The following is an 18,911-nucleotide window of genomic DNA, read 5'->3' as shown; positions in this document are numbered from 1 at the left end:
GGTTATTTTTCTGAGAGTTGATGAAATTTTAAGTGAAAATGATCCTAAGGGTATTAGTTAGGATTCTCCAGAGAAACTGATATAGATAGAAAGAGAATAGATGATAGATAGACAGATAGATAATTATTATAAGAGATTGGTTCCACAGCCTGCCATCTGAAAGCTGGAAGCCCAGGAAAGCAGGTGTATAATTCCAACCAAACCTGAAGGTCTGAGAACCAGGGGAGCCAATGGTGTACCCTGAGTCCAAGGGCAGGAGTAGATGCATGTCCCAGTCATGCATAAATTTGCCCTTTTTCTCCCTTTTTGTTCTATTCAGTCCCTCAACAGATTGTATGATGTTGATTGGAATTGGTTAGGACAAGCTTCTTTACTCATCTCATTCACTGATTCAAATGTTAGTCTCTTCCGGAAACACATCTCGCAATGTGGGCATCCCTTAGTTCAGTCAAGATGACACATAAAATTAACCATCACACCAAGGGAACAAAATACAAAAACAGCCTAATTAAATAGGCGAATGGAACTAGTCTCTCTAATCTAACAGAGGCAAAATAAAAAAGCCACAGCAATACATGTACAAAAGTATCAACAACCTTCTGTAGAATATGTCTGAAATTTTGAAAAACAATACTTTAAACAGAAATTTATTTTATTTAAAAAATTATAGCAAATGTATGAAGAACACAAATTTCTATTAAGAACAGAAGTTTATTAAATGTTTTATAGTAAAATATCGAGACCACTCTATTACAATACACAGGTTTGATGTTCTAACAAGTAATACCGTACTTCAAGTTCATGATGAAACTGCAGGAACCTGCAAAGATATCTTCCTTCTCTTCTTCCACAACAACTGCAAATCTGATATTCAGAAATGTTTAGGCATTGGGGAAAACCTGTCAAGTTTCCTGAGTATTCCACTAACCAATTCTTAAAATTATATATTACTTTAATGGAAAACATGAAAATTTTCTGGTGGAAACACCCATTTTAATATTTATTATCTTCGATAACTGAGAACCACAATCCCCAAAATATATTATACCATAAGAAAGTCTTTGGAGTCATCATTAGGCTTTCCAGTACAAGATAGATTTCAAGGCAATTTATCAAGGACTGAATTTTCTTAAACCACCAAGCTAGTGATATGTGAAGATAAAAATAAATGTCAAGGTTAGCTGATTATTTTCTAAATAATAGGATCTAAAAAATATTGGGGAGAAATAAGGACGTGAGAATGAGTGGATACTAGATGATAATAGAGATGATTAGTAAAAGGTACTGAGACTAGTTAACATTAACTAGCATATAATATATTTTCATTCATTACTCAACATTCTCTTCATGTATATTATTATTTTAAGGTAGCATTACTAAAAACTTAATTGGTCCATTCATTTTTCAAGTCGGTTGCAAAGAAATTTCAATTCTGGATATCTAAAGATATAGCTAATAACATTTTCTATCATCTACCACTAAAACTATCTCACATTCTCAGCCATGGCTCTTGAATACATGGTTTCTTGATAAAATATCACTAAAATAGAACTGATGTTGAAAAAATACCTACCTACCAACTTAACCAATTCATATCCATTAGCTCACACAGAATTAAAACAATTCATATCATTTGGCTCTCACAGAAGCTGCATCTTTTTCCTTTTAAATAGTCTAATCAATCCTGCATAAAAGCAATTATTCAGAAAAGCACACCTAAGATTTGCACTCTTACTCATTTACAAGTATACTATATTGAGGTTTGGGCCTGAAATTGGTACTTCTAGCCCACACTTTGGTTCCCTACCTTTTCCAAACTGGACACTTTATTCTATGAATATGACCATCAACGAGAACATGAAAGTAAAGAAAATAAACTTTAATTCAGATCATGCTTTCAAAGGAATGGAAAAAATAAAATCATATATGATAACATAGAGTACTACAATCTTAGTAACCCAAACATGTAACTATCTCCATTGCAGAATTAAGCAGCCAGGTCAAATACACTGCGAACCATTTGATTAAAAATGCTTATCACCAATGCTTTAACAAGGAAACACTGATGAAAATAGTTTTAAAATATACAGCCTTGTAAAATTATATATTTTTTAACATTAAAACCTTGTTTCAGAAGTTCCCCGCTTTAGGTTGTTACTCAAAAACTCATCATGTTCAAAACTCAAGTTATTGTGAGATCTTGAGATCATAAGCAGCTTCTCCTTATTGGTAAAGTCTTTTTTGATTGCAGTTGGGGGCACAAGCAACCTCTCCATCGGGTCCTCTTTGTTCTCCAGTTTCATGTACCCTTTGCTGTTGCTTCGATCCAACCGAGGCCAACTTGGATGTTTCCGTTGTTCTGCCTGAACAGTTAGGGTGGAGCGACCTCGGTCTAAGTCTAAGGATTTTGAATGTGATGAGAGCACATGCAAAGATGTGTTGGACCCAAACTGTCTTCTAGCGGCCCCAGGAGACAAGAGCTGGCCAGCCCCAGGTCCAAGGGCCACAGAGGACTTGTACTGACTAGACAATGACTCCCCAATGGAATTATTCCGAGGGAGCATCATGCTGACTGGCTGGAAGGACTCATTGGTGTTGGGCAAAGGGACCACAAGGGAATCCATAGACAGATTCCTCGACCGACTTTTGAGGTTCTCAGCATCCTCGGTGATGTTATCGATACTGGGCTCATCAATAACACAGTTATTAAGTTTGATCACAGGCAATGTAAAAGCACTGATGGATGACGACACAATTGACTTGGTTTCACATTTCTTAGGGCCACCCGTCTTATCATCAGTTGTCTTGGAAGGAGATGGATACAGGCCAAAGACAGAGACAGAGCTGTCAGAGAGCAAAGGTGGCATAAGATGCCCCAAACTCTTATTTTCATTTAGCGCAAGCTCATCCTCTTCGACAGAGCTGTCCATCCGAAAACTGCTCCTAAAACCCGAGAAAGAGGAAATGGTATTCGCTGCCAGTCTCGAGGCACAGGAGCTCCCATTCTGTTTTACCTCAGTTTCTCCTATCAGACCCGTGTAGATGCCATTCATATGCTTTTGCTCCTTGATTCTTAGTGTGTGGATGTCGATGACTGTGGAATAGATGTCCCTCATGTGTATGATTTTGGTTTCTTTGTCACGGTTCTCATGAAGAATGGCATTAGCACAAATGAAAATGAAAATGCCAATCCCCATGGTGAAGGGGCCAAGCATTTTCATCTTATCAGAATGTAAATGCTGCTCAAAGAAGCGGACCACCACGCCACTTTGGTTCCGAATGACCTGAGTTGCGTTTGTGGACAATGTGGTCTCAGCGTCAATAAAATGTTCTTTTTGGGGCCAATATCCAAGGACTGCCATTGCAATTCCAACAATGGAGATAAGCACTCCTAAAATGAGGAAGAAACCAGAGGGGGAATAAAGCCGGATTTTGCCTCGAACAACCACGACATCAGCCCTTGGCCGACGCCTGACTGGTTTCTTCTCTTGGGCAGCAGGTGAGGGACTGAGGCTGACATGATGCTGTGATCGGGCAGAGTCTTGCCTTTTCAAGGCGGCCAGGCCGGTTATCACTCCACCAGTCGCTATCATAGCTCCGTCGTTTATTCTGAAAGGAAGGGAAAAAGATAATAATCTCACCATGTTTAGGGGTATGCTCATCAATTCAACCATTGTTTGTAAATTTTTGTTGCTTCATACAATGAAATGGGGCAGAAGAATAGCTTTTTAATTGTCATAATTTGGGTAGAAGGTTTATTATTGACTACAGTAAAATCCTGGAGATTTCCTTTTTTGGCTGAATTAGTGTTTTTATTATTAATGAAATGTAAGCTCAACGTATATATTACTTCAATAATTTTACTACTTATCATATAAAATAGTTCCCTGGTGATATCCTAAGTCTCTCTGTCACACACAAGCACACACACTATCCTCATTATCTGTGTTATTTTACAGAAATGGAAAAATCCAGAATACTTAATAAAACAAACCCTAGACTTAAAAGAAGAATAAGCCCCACTCTTGTGAAAGTCACCAAAGAACTCTTAAACTCCAACATTCAATTTCTCAATTCTCATCTTCCTTACTTCTCTATTTCCATGGATATTACTGACCCCCGCCTTTCTTGAAACTCTTGTCCAGGTTTTTATGATCCCAAGTCTTCTGGCTCTTCCCTGACCTCACTATTCCAATTTTGGATCATCTTCCCTCATTTAAAAGTAGACCACCATTCCCTAAGGGCCCTGTCCTTGGCCATCTTCTCTTTATACTCTCCCTTGGCATTCATATCTGCTCCTACACCTTCTACCATTTCCTCTATGCTAATGATTCCCAAGTCTCTATTTCTAACCATAGCCTGGGTTTCAGTTCCACATTTCCAACTCCCCAGTGGGAAACACATACACATTCATGCACCACTAGCAAAGCTGAACTCACCTCCTACCAGCACTGCTTAACTTTTTAATGGTGTCAGTTCTCAGGCTTGACTCCTCACAGTCATTTTTAACTTATCCCTTTCTTCTTCCTCTCATCTTCCAATCAGGTTGTAAATCCCAGAAATTCTCACTACACGCTCTCACTCAATTCTACCCCTCCATTCCAACCTACTCTTCCCAGCCCAGAGCAGTTCTTACTAACTCTTGGTACTAGATTGTAATAACCTCTCAGCTGCTCTTCCAAATTCCAACTTCTCTTTCTCCACAATCAAGCTTACACACTGAAGGCAGATTAATTACCCTGAAACACAGCTCTGAAGTTGTTTAAAGAGTGGAATAATTGATAAAATATTCTCCACCACCTACCCAGGTTTAATCTGGGATTTCACACCCATGGAATTTAGCTTTATCTCCAACTATACCCTTTCATTTACATAAAACTAAAACCCAACTGTACTCCATATTATACTGTTTCTGAGACTTTGTTAATAATGTTTCTCATTCATCTAGAATTTCTTCCTACTCCCCCCAACTCCACATATTGGCGTCTAGCTGGTCATCAAAGCTCTTCTTTCCACTTTCTTTATAAAGCCTTCTCTGAATGACTCAGCAAATCCCACGTGAGCTCTCATTCCTCAGAGCATTTCAGCAAGTTTTCTATGGCACTCACTGTATAATGTCAGTTCTTCCATGTCTTGTGGTCAAACATCAAATTTAATTCACTTTTTTATCACCAGAAACATTCACTGTATGTAGTACTTGCATATAGCCAGTATTCAAAACCTATGTGCTAAAATGCTCAATAAGGGAGTAATTCTTCCCCTGAGATTTGCTGAGTGGCCATAATATTAGTATACTAAATTTCCTAGTTAAAAAAACATAAAATTGAAGCCAAAACAAATAGCAACATTTTGTGAGTTGGTAAATATTTGTCATTATTTGCAATGACTAGTTCTCAAGCTGCCAAATCTGGCTGGTAGGATACGGAGGATATTTTAAGATCCACACGGTCTCTGGCGAATTTCTGAGAGGGTTTCTTCACAGCATCAAATCTTGTCTTGCAAAATCAAGCGATCCTTTTGAATTTCTATTTATGATTTCTGTTGTGTTTAAATAACAGCGTTGTGGATGGTATCTACAGTCTTAGCTAGTTGAACAAGCTGGTTAGTAAATCCAGCCTGTGTTGGAGTTATAACTAGGATTAAAATAGATTAATGTTCGAATACCAAACTATATTGTAACCCATAGCTCTAGTTTATTAAATTTATCAAAGTATACATATTACACTTTAAAACTTCTCCCAAACCTTGGCTAAAACAAAACTTTGTGTCAGTTTATGTTTTCTTAAATCAAAACAGTTATAAATGTTTGAATAAAATGTTTAGATTAGATAGTGGCCATCTAACTCAGTTACTCCTATATGACAGGATAAGGATTTACTCTGAAATCCTTCAGAATAGAATGAAAACAAGGGCAAAAGGCTTTCATCTGGTTTAAAAATAACCACCATGAGTTATCATTCCATACAGATTCTTAATCCCCCCCTCCCGCCCCCGCCCTTGTTAAAACATTTTCTGCAGGCTGTGCCATTCTCCATTTCTGAGGCTGACCAAGGAAAGGGGGCTGAGAAAGAAAAATATATGTATTCTGAAAGATAGATGGGAATAGTAAGGTGGAAAAGAGTGATGATGGACCGAGTTCCTTTGTGAGCAAGCAAAGCAGGTTAGACCAGACATGAAGAAGTAGCAAGGGCAGTTTAAGAGGATGAACGTTTATTAAAAATGAAAGGAGAGAAGGTGCCTGGAGAAGTTTAGAAATAAAGGACTGAATTGGGGAAAATCAAAGCACACACAGATTCTTCAGCCAGTCTACCCTGGCCGGGTCTGGGCAGGGGCACCCCACTCCCAAGATTAGCAAACTCGGGTGGAGGGGGCAGGGGGCGAGGTGGAGAGCCCTTGTCCTCTTAATTCCACTGGAGACAACTCAACACTAAGTGAACCTCTATTGTGATTCAGGCCTAGCCCTGAGGGGAAAGTCAAGGTGTGCAAACTCAGTCACTGCTTAAGAGCTAGTATATCTACCTAAAACAGAATGAGCTAACTCCTAGAACAGCGATTCTCAACCTGTGGGTCGCGACCCCTTTGGGGGTCGAACAACCCTTTCACAGGGGTCGCCTAAGACCACCGGAAAACACATATATAATTACATATCGTTTTTGTGATTAATCACTATGCTTTAATTGTATTCAATTTGTAACAATGAAATTGGGGGTCACCACAACATGAGGAACTGTATTAAAGGGTCGCGGCATTAGGAAGATTGAGAACCACTGCCCTAGAATGAGGGGAGCCTTTGCAACAGGCTTCAGGCAGACAAAAGCATTAACATTTTAAAATCAAGTGACTAGCCCTAACTGGTTTGGCTCAGTGGATAGAGCATCGGCCTGCGGACTCAGGGGTCCCGGGTTTGATTCCGGTCAAAGGCATGTACCTTGGCTGCAGGCACATCCCCAGTGGGGAGTGTGCAGGAGGCAGCTGATCGATGTTTCTAACTCTCTATCCCTTTCCCTTCCTCTCTGTAAAAAATCAATAAAATATATATTTGTTTAAAAAATCAAGTGACTAGCATTTCAGGGAAGGTCAAGAGAAAGAATGGCTGGATACCAACCTCTGACCTGCCTTTAGCACACAGCTCAGCACTGAGGGAGGAAACCAGGTAAGGCTAGAAAGGAAAGGAGGACCAGGTCTTGGAAATTAGCAAGTGGCGCACCTAAATGCTTCAATTTTACACTCACATGCAATGAGGTTGAAGTAAGACACAAGTACTGTTGCCCTTAACTGAGGAAAATTAATCTCAATTTGTAGATGAAAGCAGTCATCCAGGACTGGTTTTGGGAAATAGCCTGAGGATGCTAAGGACAGTTTTGCAACAAGAAGCCTAGTTAAACCATGCAACCTAGAGGGAGGAGAAGCACAGGCCACTGCTTCTTCAAACTGCAACATCCACTTGGTCCATACTGTTCAGTATAAGCATAAAAGAGCCTAAATCTATCTTTTGGTTTATGCTGCAAAGCCACATCCCACACATTTATCACTTGGGGAGGGGGGAGTGTTTGAGGGCATAGGGACCAGGTTAACTACAGTCTCCTTATTGTAACAAGTCAGCATTCTCCTCAGTTTTGATAATAACAATAATAGTAATGCTAGCTAACATACAAACACACAACTTATGGCCAGGCACTGTTCTAAGCGCTTCAGGTATAAGCACCTGTTTAGTCTCACAATTCTGGAAGTGGATATCATTGTTATGCTCTCTATTCTGCAGAGGAGAAAACTGAAGCTAAGTGAGTTTAGTAACATACCCAGGGTCACACAGCTCAGGGTTGGCTCCAGCACCTGTGCTCTTACAGAATTTGAAATGGGGATGGGCCTCCAAATTTGCTTTCCCTGTCAGTTTTGATTCCTGTTTCCATCAGAACAGCAGATTTTAAAGAATGCTCTTTGGCCCTATCCGGTTTGGCTCAGTGGATAGAGCGTCGGCCTGCGGACTCAAGGGTTCCAGGTTCGATTCCGGTCAAGGGCATGTACCTTGGTTGCAGGCACATCCCCAGTTGGGGGTGTCCAGGAGGCAGGTGATCGATGTTTCTCTCTCATCTTTCCCTCTCCCTTCCTCTCTGTAAAAAAATCAATAATATATATATATTTTTAAAAAGAATGATCTTTGTCTTTAAAACTGTGACTATGGGCCAACCAACTGCCATTTCTCAAATCACACTGACCACATGGGAAAAGCCATGGGGTGGAGATGAGGACCATCCTTCGGCAAACAGCAGGCCTCTCACACTTATTTAGATGCCCTTCAGCACATGAAGGTGCAGGCTCAAAATTAACCACCCACCCCCACCTCCACACTCCTCCTCTTTGCTCTCCTCCATCCCTTACAGGGCAGGCCAAGACTTACAGTGAATTTCATTGTGTTAACTTGGGGAGAGTTTTTGCTTATCAGTCTTTGGATTCAAAGCTTCATCCAAACTTATGCAACTTGAAGCCCTATGGCATTCACTAGAGACCTAGGTGGACATTGTTAACTTGTGCAGATATTCATTCAAGTAATTAGTAAAAACTGGTGTCTGCAAATGCAATAGATATAGGGCTCAAAATGTTTCCTGACCCAAAGAATATAATGATCAGCAACTATCTTTTTGAGGAGGTCATTTGACTAGTTATAAATAAACCTGACTAGATGATCAGCCGCATTTGGTTTCCATATTTTCAATATTCTTATGATTTTATCAAAGGCCAAATGAAAAGATAGATATGCATATATTCTTCTGTCGACAACCAAAAAAAAAAAAAATAAGTTTGAATTAACTCTTGGCTACATATTAATCATCCTATTTTCCATTCCCAGTGTTCACAAAACAGCCACAATTTTGCTACCAAGATTACCAGCTTAAAATTTGCACAATAGCCCAGCCAGTGTGGCTCAGTGGTTGAATCCAACCTATGAACCAGGAGGTCACGGTTCAATTCCTGATCAGGGCACATGCCTGGGATTGTAGGCTTGGTGCCCAGTAGGGGATGTGCAGGAGGCAGCTGATCAGTGATTCTCTCTCATCATCAATGTTTCTATCTTTGTCTCACAAATCAATAAAAATATGTTTTAAAAAATTTGCACAACTTCTTCACTGTTCAAACCAGGGTCCTGCAGGGCTATCTCCAGGCCTTTACCATCCTACCCATTCATCACGGATCTCAGAACTTATCAGTAGGATTTCAATCTTGTTTGTTACCTTTCTCAGTGCAGCTGTGAACCCTGCACTCATTCAAGCACGCTATTACAGTCTACTCGCCTACCTTGGGCTCATCTTCCCTCCGGACCATGTTTATTCTACCCCTTTCGGCCGAAAGCTCTCTCCTTGACAGAAGATTTCTGCCCTGTGTGTCACGTGTTAACCTACACCATTCTGTCTAATCATCAGGCTTGGTCTCTCCTATTCTTGCTCTGATAACAATTTTTAAAGCCTTATTGTTGTCGTCCTTTACACCCTTCTTACAAGCTTAAGGACATTCTGTAATTTGCTTTTCATGGCACTAATTTATACCATTTTTTAGTATTCACACTCTCATGGGAGTTGATTCCTGAACATGTAGGTCTTCTGATCACACTGCGAGCCTACTATACATCAGATATGGTTCCAGATGCACTCACATGCTAATATCTGAGTTGATGATAAGTAAATAGGCTTGCATAGTTGAGAGACTTTTCAAATTTTTGAAGGAGACATTCCTTTTAGCCAATTAAGGACCAGGAATGTTGTCTAAGTTCCAACAATGAATTAGCACAGTGGTTCTCAACCTTCCTAATGCCCTTTAATACAGTTCCTCATGTTCTAGTGACCCCCAACCATAAAATTATTTTCGTTGCTACTTCATAACTGTAATTTTGCTACTGTTATGAATCGTAATGTAAATATCTGATATACAGGATGTATTTTCATTGTTACAAATTGAACATAATTAAAGCATAATGATTAATCACAAAAATAATATATAATTATATATGTGTTTTCCAATGGTCTTAGGCGACCCCTGTGAAAGGGTCGTTCGACCCCCAAAGGGGTCACGACCCACAGGTTGAGAATCGCTGAATTAGCAGGAAGAACAGGATTGGTATTCATGATTGCAGGCACCCAGTGCAATGTTCGTTTTTGGTGAAATCTTTCTATTGTTTTTGTATGCTATCCCAATGCCTTGCAGAGTGCCTGGAATACAATAAATGCTCAGCAAGTTTATTGACTGTGCACTGGCTTAAATATCATTGAAATGCACGAGACACTAGGGACACTGATTTCAAGGAGTCTGGAGTCCAATGGGAAAGCAAAGTGCACATTCATAATGAAATGAACTGATTGTATGATGGAGTCATGGGAACACTGAAGAATGTTCTTCCACATGATCTGGAGGTATCAGGGGAGGCTTCCAAGAAGCAGCAGTAGTTATCAAAGGCTTGGTATATCAGTAGGAGTTTGCCAGGCAGACAGATTCTCATTCATCCTTGTCCCTAATTCTTCCACTGGGGTCCTTGCCCCATGCTTTCTCTTTTTCTTTTCACCTAAAGTGTGCCAATTATTTTAAATATACTTAACAATGTCTTACTCACATGTTTGAATTTTTATTCTTATCTCAAAGCTTAAAAATTCGCCAGAATGTGAGGCTCTCTACCAAATGGAAGTAGAAATTAATCTATGCCTTTAGGACCAAACAAAAACATTATATAAAAATTCCCATGTGGTATTCACAAATGTGACAGATGGAAATACTTTCTGTTCAAGCCAGAACAGTTTTAGGACTTTCTTCCCAATAGAGACATTTTAAACTTTTAGAATAGGATTTCTAGTCTATCTATCTTTACCAGAGTTCAAAGAGAAAATGCCTATGGTGACCAATAGTTCAATCATATTGAAGTTTAAAAGATAAGATAGAATAGAAATAATTTTTTAATGTGTAGCATAATGGTTTTGCACATGGATATTGGAATCAGAGAAACAAGGGTCACAACCTTGCTTCATCATTTGATAGCCATGCAACCTTAGTCAAGTTGTCTTAAACGCCTTAGCTAAGTTCTTCCATCTGTAGGATGGCAAAACACTCTTTAATACACAGTGCATCCCAACTTCTTGGAGCCTCAGTTTCTTCATTTGTAAAATGGGAACAGTAACAGTACCTATAGGGTTGTTGTAAAGCAAAGGAAATAATGAATGCACATCACAGTTTAGTGTTTGGGAACTAAGGTCTACATTAGTGACATCAGCTATGTCTGATTTTAAGGTCTTTTTAAGGACAAAATTAAAAATTAAGTAAATATATAAAATGCTTACAGTGTTGATTATACTAAGGTCTCAATAACTTAGCTAATATTATTAAACTCTTCATTGCTCACTATTAACTCTTTCATTGCTCAGCTAGGCAAACCAAAACTATATTTTAATATATTAAATTAAATTTTAGTGATGGCTCACTGCATATGGAAAGGAAATTATGACTGAAAATTTGTCCTGGGATTTAGAGTCAAAAACTATCTGAATGGAGTCTGTGCATTTTAGTGGCAGAGCATGAATAATTTGATGTTTGCAAAGAAGAGTTTACATAAGAGAGAGACAGGTGGGGAATATATTATAGAAAGAATAAAGCCTGCCTATTTTTTTTTTTTAAAAAAAAGTTTTTTTAAGAAGAATTTTTATTTATTTATTTTTTAATATATTTTATTGATTTTTTACAGAGAGGAAGGGAAAGGGATAGAGAGTTAGAAACATCGATGAGAGAGAAACATCGATCAGCTGCCTCCTGCATATCCCCCACTGGGGATGTGCCCGCAACCAAGGTACATGCCCTTGACCGGAATCGAACCTGGGACCCTTGCGTCCGCAGGCCAATGCTCTATCCACTGAGCCAAACCGGTTAGGGCCCTGCCTTTCTTTTTAATTCATTCTATTTCTTCATATTTAAAGACTTGTAACAGAAAATAATAGCAATAATAAAAGCAAGGTAGGAAAACCCAAACCAGTCCATCTGATGTTTTTACTCATCTTAATGATGCCATTGAACCAAGAATAATCTGATCGATTCTGCAAACACCATTCTGTTTCCGTAGGAACATTTGGGCATAAAACAGTCTGAAAACAAAGAGGAATATGAGGGTTGGGGAGATGGGGACCAGAGAAGATGCCATAAGGGTGAAGTAAAGAAAAAATGCACAAAATGGTAATTTTTTTGAAAAAAAATTTAAGCTGTGATTTTATGTGCACTTTGAAGGCCTTGCTGGTCTGTCTTGGAGAGAATGGTTGCTTAATATTCAGGATAGTACTACATTCACATGAAAGCTGGAATTAAAGGGAAGTATAGAATTTTTGATAATTAGCAGAATATAGTTAAGTCATTAAATATAAAGTATCACTTATGGTCAAGTGCATCCTGAATGTGCAGAAAATGCCAGGAGTAGAGACTGCACTTGTATGTGCTCTTGGTTCCCGATGCCTTCCACACCTGTCACCCTCACAAACCATAAACTATGGGCCCACACCAATTATGAGCTGCGTAACAATGACATGGAACAATTGCTCTCCGGTGACTAAAATCTATGAAGTCCACAGAGCACAAAAGTCTCCAGGAGGCCAAATAACGGATCCATAATGAGCTATTAGAGAAAACCCTGCTGAGACCCAGTGGGAGACGTTTTCCACAGGAACCTAAGAAATGAGAAGCCTATTTCCCCCAACGTAGAAATATGCTTCCTGCCCTCAACCCCAATTCTTCAAATTTGGACAAGCTTTTACAATGATTGTCACCCTCTCTTTACACTGCACTTCCTGACAGGAAGTCAACTTGGAATTGGTATAAGGAAGCTACCCCTAAAGAAGTCACATATTTACTAAATGCAGGAAATTAGCCGAGCTATCCCTAGATAGAGAGCTGAAGCATTTAAAAATCACAAATTGGACTTTTCATACAGATCCCTCCTCTGCTGAACATACACAGGAACTTCACTTAGAGGTATGATGACCATGTTTGCGGAGACAGCATTCGAAAGTGAGACTCTGGCCAGCATAGCTCAGTGGTTGAGCGTCAACCTATGAACCAGGAGGTCATGGTTCTATTCCCAGTCGGGGCACATTCCTGAGTTGCAGGCTCAATCCCCAGTATGGGGCGTGCAGGAGGCAGCCTATCAATAATTCTCTCTCATCATTGATGTCTGTCTGTCTGTCTGTCTGTCTGTCTCTCTCTCTCTCTCTCTCTCCCTTGCTCTCTGAAATCAATAAAAAATATTTTTTAAAAAGAAAGTGAGACTCTGCCTGGCCGGCACAGCTCAGTGGTTGAGCATCAACCTATGAACCAGGAGGTCATGGTTCTATTCCCAGTCAGGGCACATTCCTGGGTTGCAGGCTCAATTCCCAGTGTGGGGCATGCAGGAAGCAGAATAGTGTTATATCTGGATGATATAATTGTATTTCTAGAACACCTAAGAGAATGAACTGAAAAAAAAATTTTAAAAACATTGATCAACTTCAGTAAAGTAACTTAGTACAAAATTAATGCACAAAAATCAGTAGCCCTCACACATTCAAACAGCCACTTAAAGATAGAAATGATAGTGAAAGAAAACACTGTCGAAACCCAGTGAGAAAATACCCAGGAAACAAAAAGTTTAATAGATTCTCAATTATATCATCCGATATAATACTATTCTCAATGATTCTCTCTGATCATTGACCTTTCTTTCTTTATTCCTTCCTTTCTTTCTTCCTCTTTCTTTCCTTCCTTCCTTCCTTCCTTCCTTCCTTCCTTCCTCCCTCCCTCTCTCTCTCTCTCTCTCTCTCCCCCCTCTCTCCTTCTCTCTCTTAAATCAATAAAAAATATTTTTTTAAAAGAAAGTGAGACTCTAATATGTACTAACATTCTTTCCAGTGATTTTAAATGCCCAGAAAATCCAAACATACTGTTGACAGTCATATAGGAGAAGGGGGAAAGATGGAGGGCAGTAGTAAGTTTCAATTTCTGCTGCTCTACTTTCTATCAAACATCTTGTATAAGTCTATAAGTTTTGCATGTTACCCAGCTGTGCCAACACTGTTAAGGATGCAAAAGATATTTCTTCTCTACTGCAAGTAAGGAATCATCTCTCACCAGAGCAAAAACACCATTTAAATTAGTAATGAGCTGTGTTATGTTTTAATTCATAGTAACATACATCAAATTTATCGTAAAGTTTTCCAAAGATGGTAGCTCAAAGTTACCATTAGAATTTTTTAAAACCTTAGGAAAACATTAGAAAATAGTTCAAACTACATCATTTCCACTGGAGCATTTTACTTTTTATTTTTTCCTGTAAGTAAAATCTGAGAAGTACACATTTTTTTAAAGTAATTTAATTTTATTTTTCCCATCACCATTTATCCTCCTCTATGCCTATGAACATTTTATGTTGCCTATGAACTCTAGAATTTGATTTGTTTAAATCTTGTTAGTAATTCTATTGGGATCATGCCAAATCTGTACATAAACACATGAGAACTGACATTGTTATACCACTGCAGCATTTTATCTAAAAATTTTACTTTATGTCAGTTTTTAAAAACAAGATCTTTCTCATTTTTACTTTTTGTTTCCTGGGTATTTTCTCACTGGGTTTCTACTGTGTTTTCTTTCACTAGCATTTCTATCTTTAAGTGGTTGTTTGGATGTAGGAGGGCTACTGATTTTTGTGCATTAATTTTGTACTAAGTTACTTTACTGAACTTGATCAATGTTTTTAAAAAAATTGTTTTCAGTTCATTCTCTTAGGTGTTCTAGAAATACAATTATATCATCCAGCTATAATACTATTCTCTTCCCCAATTTTAAATCTGCAATTGCTATTTTTCAATCCAGGTGATAGATGTTGAACAAAGGTGAACAAGTAAGCAACCCAGACAACCCTCCCTCTCTCCTAGTATAACTGGCATCCCTACTGTTTCACCACTGAAGAAGGACCAATCAATGCTGCTGTATTAGGGTTGTTACCTAGAATTCCAGGAGACAAAATTAATTGATTCAGAGCTGCTCCTGGAGAGGAAGACTAGGAAAGCAAAGGAAGGAGCAGGTGAAGGGCAAAGGTGGGGGATAAAGTGGAGGGAGAAAAGGAGAAACATGTACCGGGGGAGAAAGTAAGGGATTACTATTGCAAACATTAACTATCCGAAATGACGACTAACTCCTACATATTTTCTATAAGGTCCTTACTTCTTTCCATCTCTGTTTTTAAGAAGCATTTATATAAGGACAGGAATTATCTCCTGGGATTGCTGGGACTACTGAATCATCTACCAAATCCTGACTCTAAAGATGTAACCTGAAAAGGAAGAATTGAAACTAGTAAACTGCATAAGTTATCAGAAGTATAAAAAAGACAGAGAAGAATGCTTAGCAGTGAAAAACGGTTTCAAGGGAGGCCTAACCTAACAACAGAGGAAAACACCATGTCTCCGAAACACCATATGCAGGTGACCACTTTCACTAGGGGAGGGTATTTTGGGGTCATGCCTGAGATATTTTTAGCTTCAAATACCTGTTATGCTTTATTATGGTTTGCTTCACTGGTTATTTCCTGTGAGAGATCGCAACCCCAAAGAAAAATGGACCAAAGACGTTAATAGCCAATTCACAGAAGAAAAATACAACTGTCCAGTTAACAAATGAAAAGAGTAACTCAATAGTATGCAAAAAAATGCAAATTAGAGCAATTTCAAAAGTGAAAATATAGCTTCACTTCCTAATTGACAAAAACAACAAAAAATGGGATTGATTATGCCCATTACTAGGGAGGTATAAGGAAATAAACTCTAATAAGCTGTCAATGAGAGGATGAAATGGTACTTTTTAAAAGTTAATTTGGGAATGACTTTTGCAAGTTTAAATGCCCATCCCCCTCCATCTCACTTCTGTGAACCAGCTTTTCAAAAGACTTGTAGACGTAAACACGCATACATAAAAGTACACATTTCACGCTGCAGTCATAGCAACAACTTGGAACTAGCTTACATGCACATCAATGGAAGGTTGGTTCAATCAGTTATGCTGCATCTATACAATGGAATAAGACATAGATATTTAAAAGGATTAATGTATAACAATAAGGAAAAATGTTCACATCATATTTTGTAGCTTTTAGAAGAGAAATAAAGAGTAAGGTCCTGCTTATGGCAAACATACAGAACATGTGTTTGAATACATACTGGAGGGATATGGGAGGCAACATCCTTATTAACAGAGCTTACGCTTAAAGAGTGACAGGTAACAACACTCACTTTATATGTAACCTCACTATTCACCTTTTTGCAAGAAGCATGCACTGCTTTTATTTCATTTCCACTCTGGAACTCTAATTAAATATAGGGCAGAGAAAAGGATGCTAAAGTTTTGAAAATTAGAGTAAAAGGGAGACCAACTTGATACACATTTGGGTAATTAGATGGGCTGGCTCATTTAAAAAAACACAAGAAAACAGCAAATGGCTAAAATCACTAACTAGACTAAATCATAAATTCAGGAAAGAGACTTACTTAGACCATAATTTTCAAGCACAGGAAACAATTCTGCCTACCTGAGCAACACCTGCATCTACTGGGTGCAAGGTAACATACAGGAAGAATTAAGAACTGGTATCTGAAAAAAAAAAGAAGCCCGGCCAGTGTTGCTCAGTGGTTGCGCATCAACCTATGAACCAGGAGGTCATGGTTTGATTCCAGGCCAGGGCACATATCCAGGTTGTGGGCTTGATCCCCAGTGTGGGGTGTGCAGGAGACAGCCGATCAATGATTCTCTCTCCTCATTGAAGTTTTTCTCTCTCTCCCTTTCCCTTCCTCTCTGAAATCAATAAAAATGTATTTTTTTATTTTCTTTATTAAGGTCTTACATATGTGTCTTTATCCCCCCAAAACCCCCACTCATGCCCTCCCCCCCCTAGTGTCTGTGTCCATTGGTTATGCTTATACGCATGCATACAAGTCCTTTGGTTGATCTCTCTCCCTTCCCTCTGAGGTTTGACGGGCTGATCCATGCTTCTTTGTCTCTGGATCTGTTTTTGTTTATCAGTTTATGTTATTCATTATTCTTTTTAAAAAAGAATTGGTATCTGCCTTTAAGAAATTTCTAGACTTTACTCAAGGATAATGCTCTGCGTTGTAAAGCAAATCCTTTATCACGACTGATATGCTTCATCTGTCCTGGGTGACCCTGACTTATTCAAACAGCTCCCTCTGTCCTTCAGAAGGGGGATGGCTTTCTTCCCCCAAAGCTCAACCTCACTGAAGTCCTTCAGTTACTCTCACCTTACAACTTTGATTCACTTATGGAAAGGAGTTTCTTTCTAAGAATGCCCTGTAGCTTCAGAATTATTCTCATGAAACTTGCAGCCATAAAGGCTGGACAGAGATCTTCAGCTCCAGGCAAGATGAGGCACAAGTATAGCATAAATACGCTCTCATGAATTCAGACTGGTTGGGGTTTAGACCCAAGAAGCATAACTTTCTATCTACAATCCCAAGGCAGAAACTGAATTCAGTGGTGAAATTTCTAAGTCTTTTGTTTTTTAATCTTTATTGTTGAAAGTATTACATATGTCCCCTTATTTTCCTCATTGACCCCTTCTAGCCGGGCCTCACTCCTCACCCCAGGCCTTCACCACCCTATTATCTGTGTCTATGGGTTATGCATATATGCATACAAGGACTTTGGTTGATCTCTTCACACCCACTCACCTATTTTTGCCTTCCATCTCTGGATTTATTTTGTTAATCAGTTTATTTTGTTCATTACATTCCACATTGAGTGAAATCAAATGATACTTGTCTTTCTCTGACTGGCTTATTTCACTTAACATAATACTCTCCAGGTCCCTCCATGTTGTCTCAAAGAGTAAAAGATCCCTTTTTTTACTGCTGTATAGTATTCCATGGTGTAAATGTACCACGGCTTTTTTATCCATTCATCTATTAATGGGCACGTGGGCTGTTTCCAGCTCTTAGCTATTGCAACTGCGCTGCTATACACATAAAAGTGCATACATGCTTTGTCCAGAGACAAAGAAGCAAAAGTGTTTTGGATTTCTTAGGATATATTCCAGAAGTGGGATCACTGGGTCAAATGGCAGTTCCATATTTAATGTTTTGAGGAAATCTCTAAGTCTTAATTGATGGAGCCACTGGTCAATATCATAGCCTCCCTCACCCAGCCCTGTCTGCTCAACCCATGATCTCGGATAGTAATTCCTTCTCATAAAATAGTTGAGGGCTATGTTCTGTTTAAAAGGTCATTTTAGGATTTGTTCAGACTTCAGTAAAATAAAGTTGACTAAAGTCTACAGGCTTACTGAGATCAAAGCAAACATTAGTTAAATGGTGACTTTTTAATAATGATGAATTCCAGAAAGAAAGAAAAAAGTTTTATCTTGACTCTTTTCCAAGAGAACTGTCAAGAGGTCAAATTATTTATCTGGAGACTTTGGGGGAAGGTATAAAAAATTGAGAAGAAAAAATGCACAATCAGAATGAGAAAGGAACTAGCATTTGCTGATTTCTGATATTTTTAAGGAACTTAATATATATTATCATGTTTAATCCAGTAAAATTGTGTAAAGGAGAGAAAAAAAACTACCATTTCATTGAGACTCAGAGAGGGTAAGTAATTTGTTCAATGCCATGAGCCAAGAAGTAGAAGAACAATGTTTCAAAAGCACGTGATTTCTCCTTCAATCATACTGCATGTTAACAGAAATAGGATTGGGGGCAGGATACGTAATTAGAAATGTTGAGAGAAAACAAGCAGATGAGGGTGAGAGTGAAGAGTTCATAGTTATGATTTTAGAATGCAGTAAGAAAAAATGTTATTTAAATAAGAACAAAGTATGTCATTTAAAGAAAGAAATCAAATGCATCTCT

General features: G+C 38.6%; 1 protein-coding gene across 2 annotated transcripts in view; it reads right to left on the bottom strand.

The window, feature by feature from the left end:
- Positions 1 to 687: 687 nt before the first annotated feature.
- TMEM200A (transmembrane protein 200A) overlaps positions 688 to 18,911 on the bottom strand; it is a 61,910-nt gene continuing 43,686 nt past the window's right edge. For both annotated transcript variants that reach the window (XM_070419236.1, XM_070419235.1), the window contains one exon: positions 688 to 3,609. In XM_070419236.1, coding sequence (XP_070275337.1) covers positions 2,118 to 3,593 — 1,476 coding nt within the window. In that variant the 5' untranslated portion in view covers positions 3,594 to 3,609 and the 3' untranslated portion in view covers positions 688 to 2,117. The remainder of the gene's footprint in view (positions 3,610 to 18,911) is intronic.

The sequence above is a fragment of the Myotis yumanensis genome, unplaced genomic scaffold (assembly GCF_028538775.1).
Source record: "Myotis yumanensis isolate MYYU_CA2020_CCGP unplaced genomic scaffold, mMyoYum1.0.hap1 SCAF_6, whole genome shotgun sequence".
Classification (NCBI taxonomy): domain Eukaryota; kingdom Metazoa; phylum Chordata; class Mammalia; order Chiroptera; family Vespertilionidae; genus Myotis; species Myotis yumanensis.
Note: the sequence above shows the minus strand (reverse complement) of the source record. Positions and strands in the feature narration are given on the sequence as shown.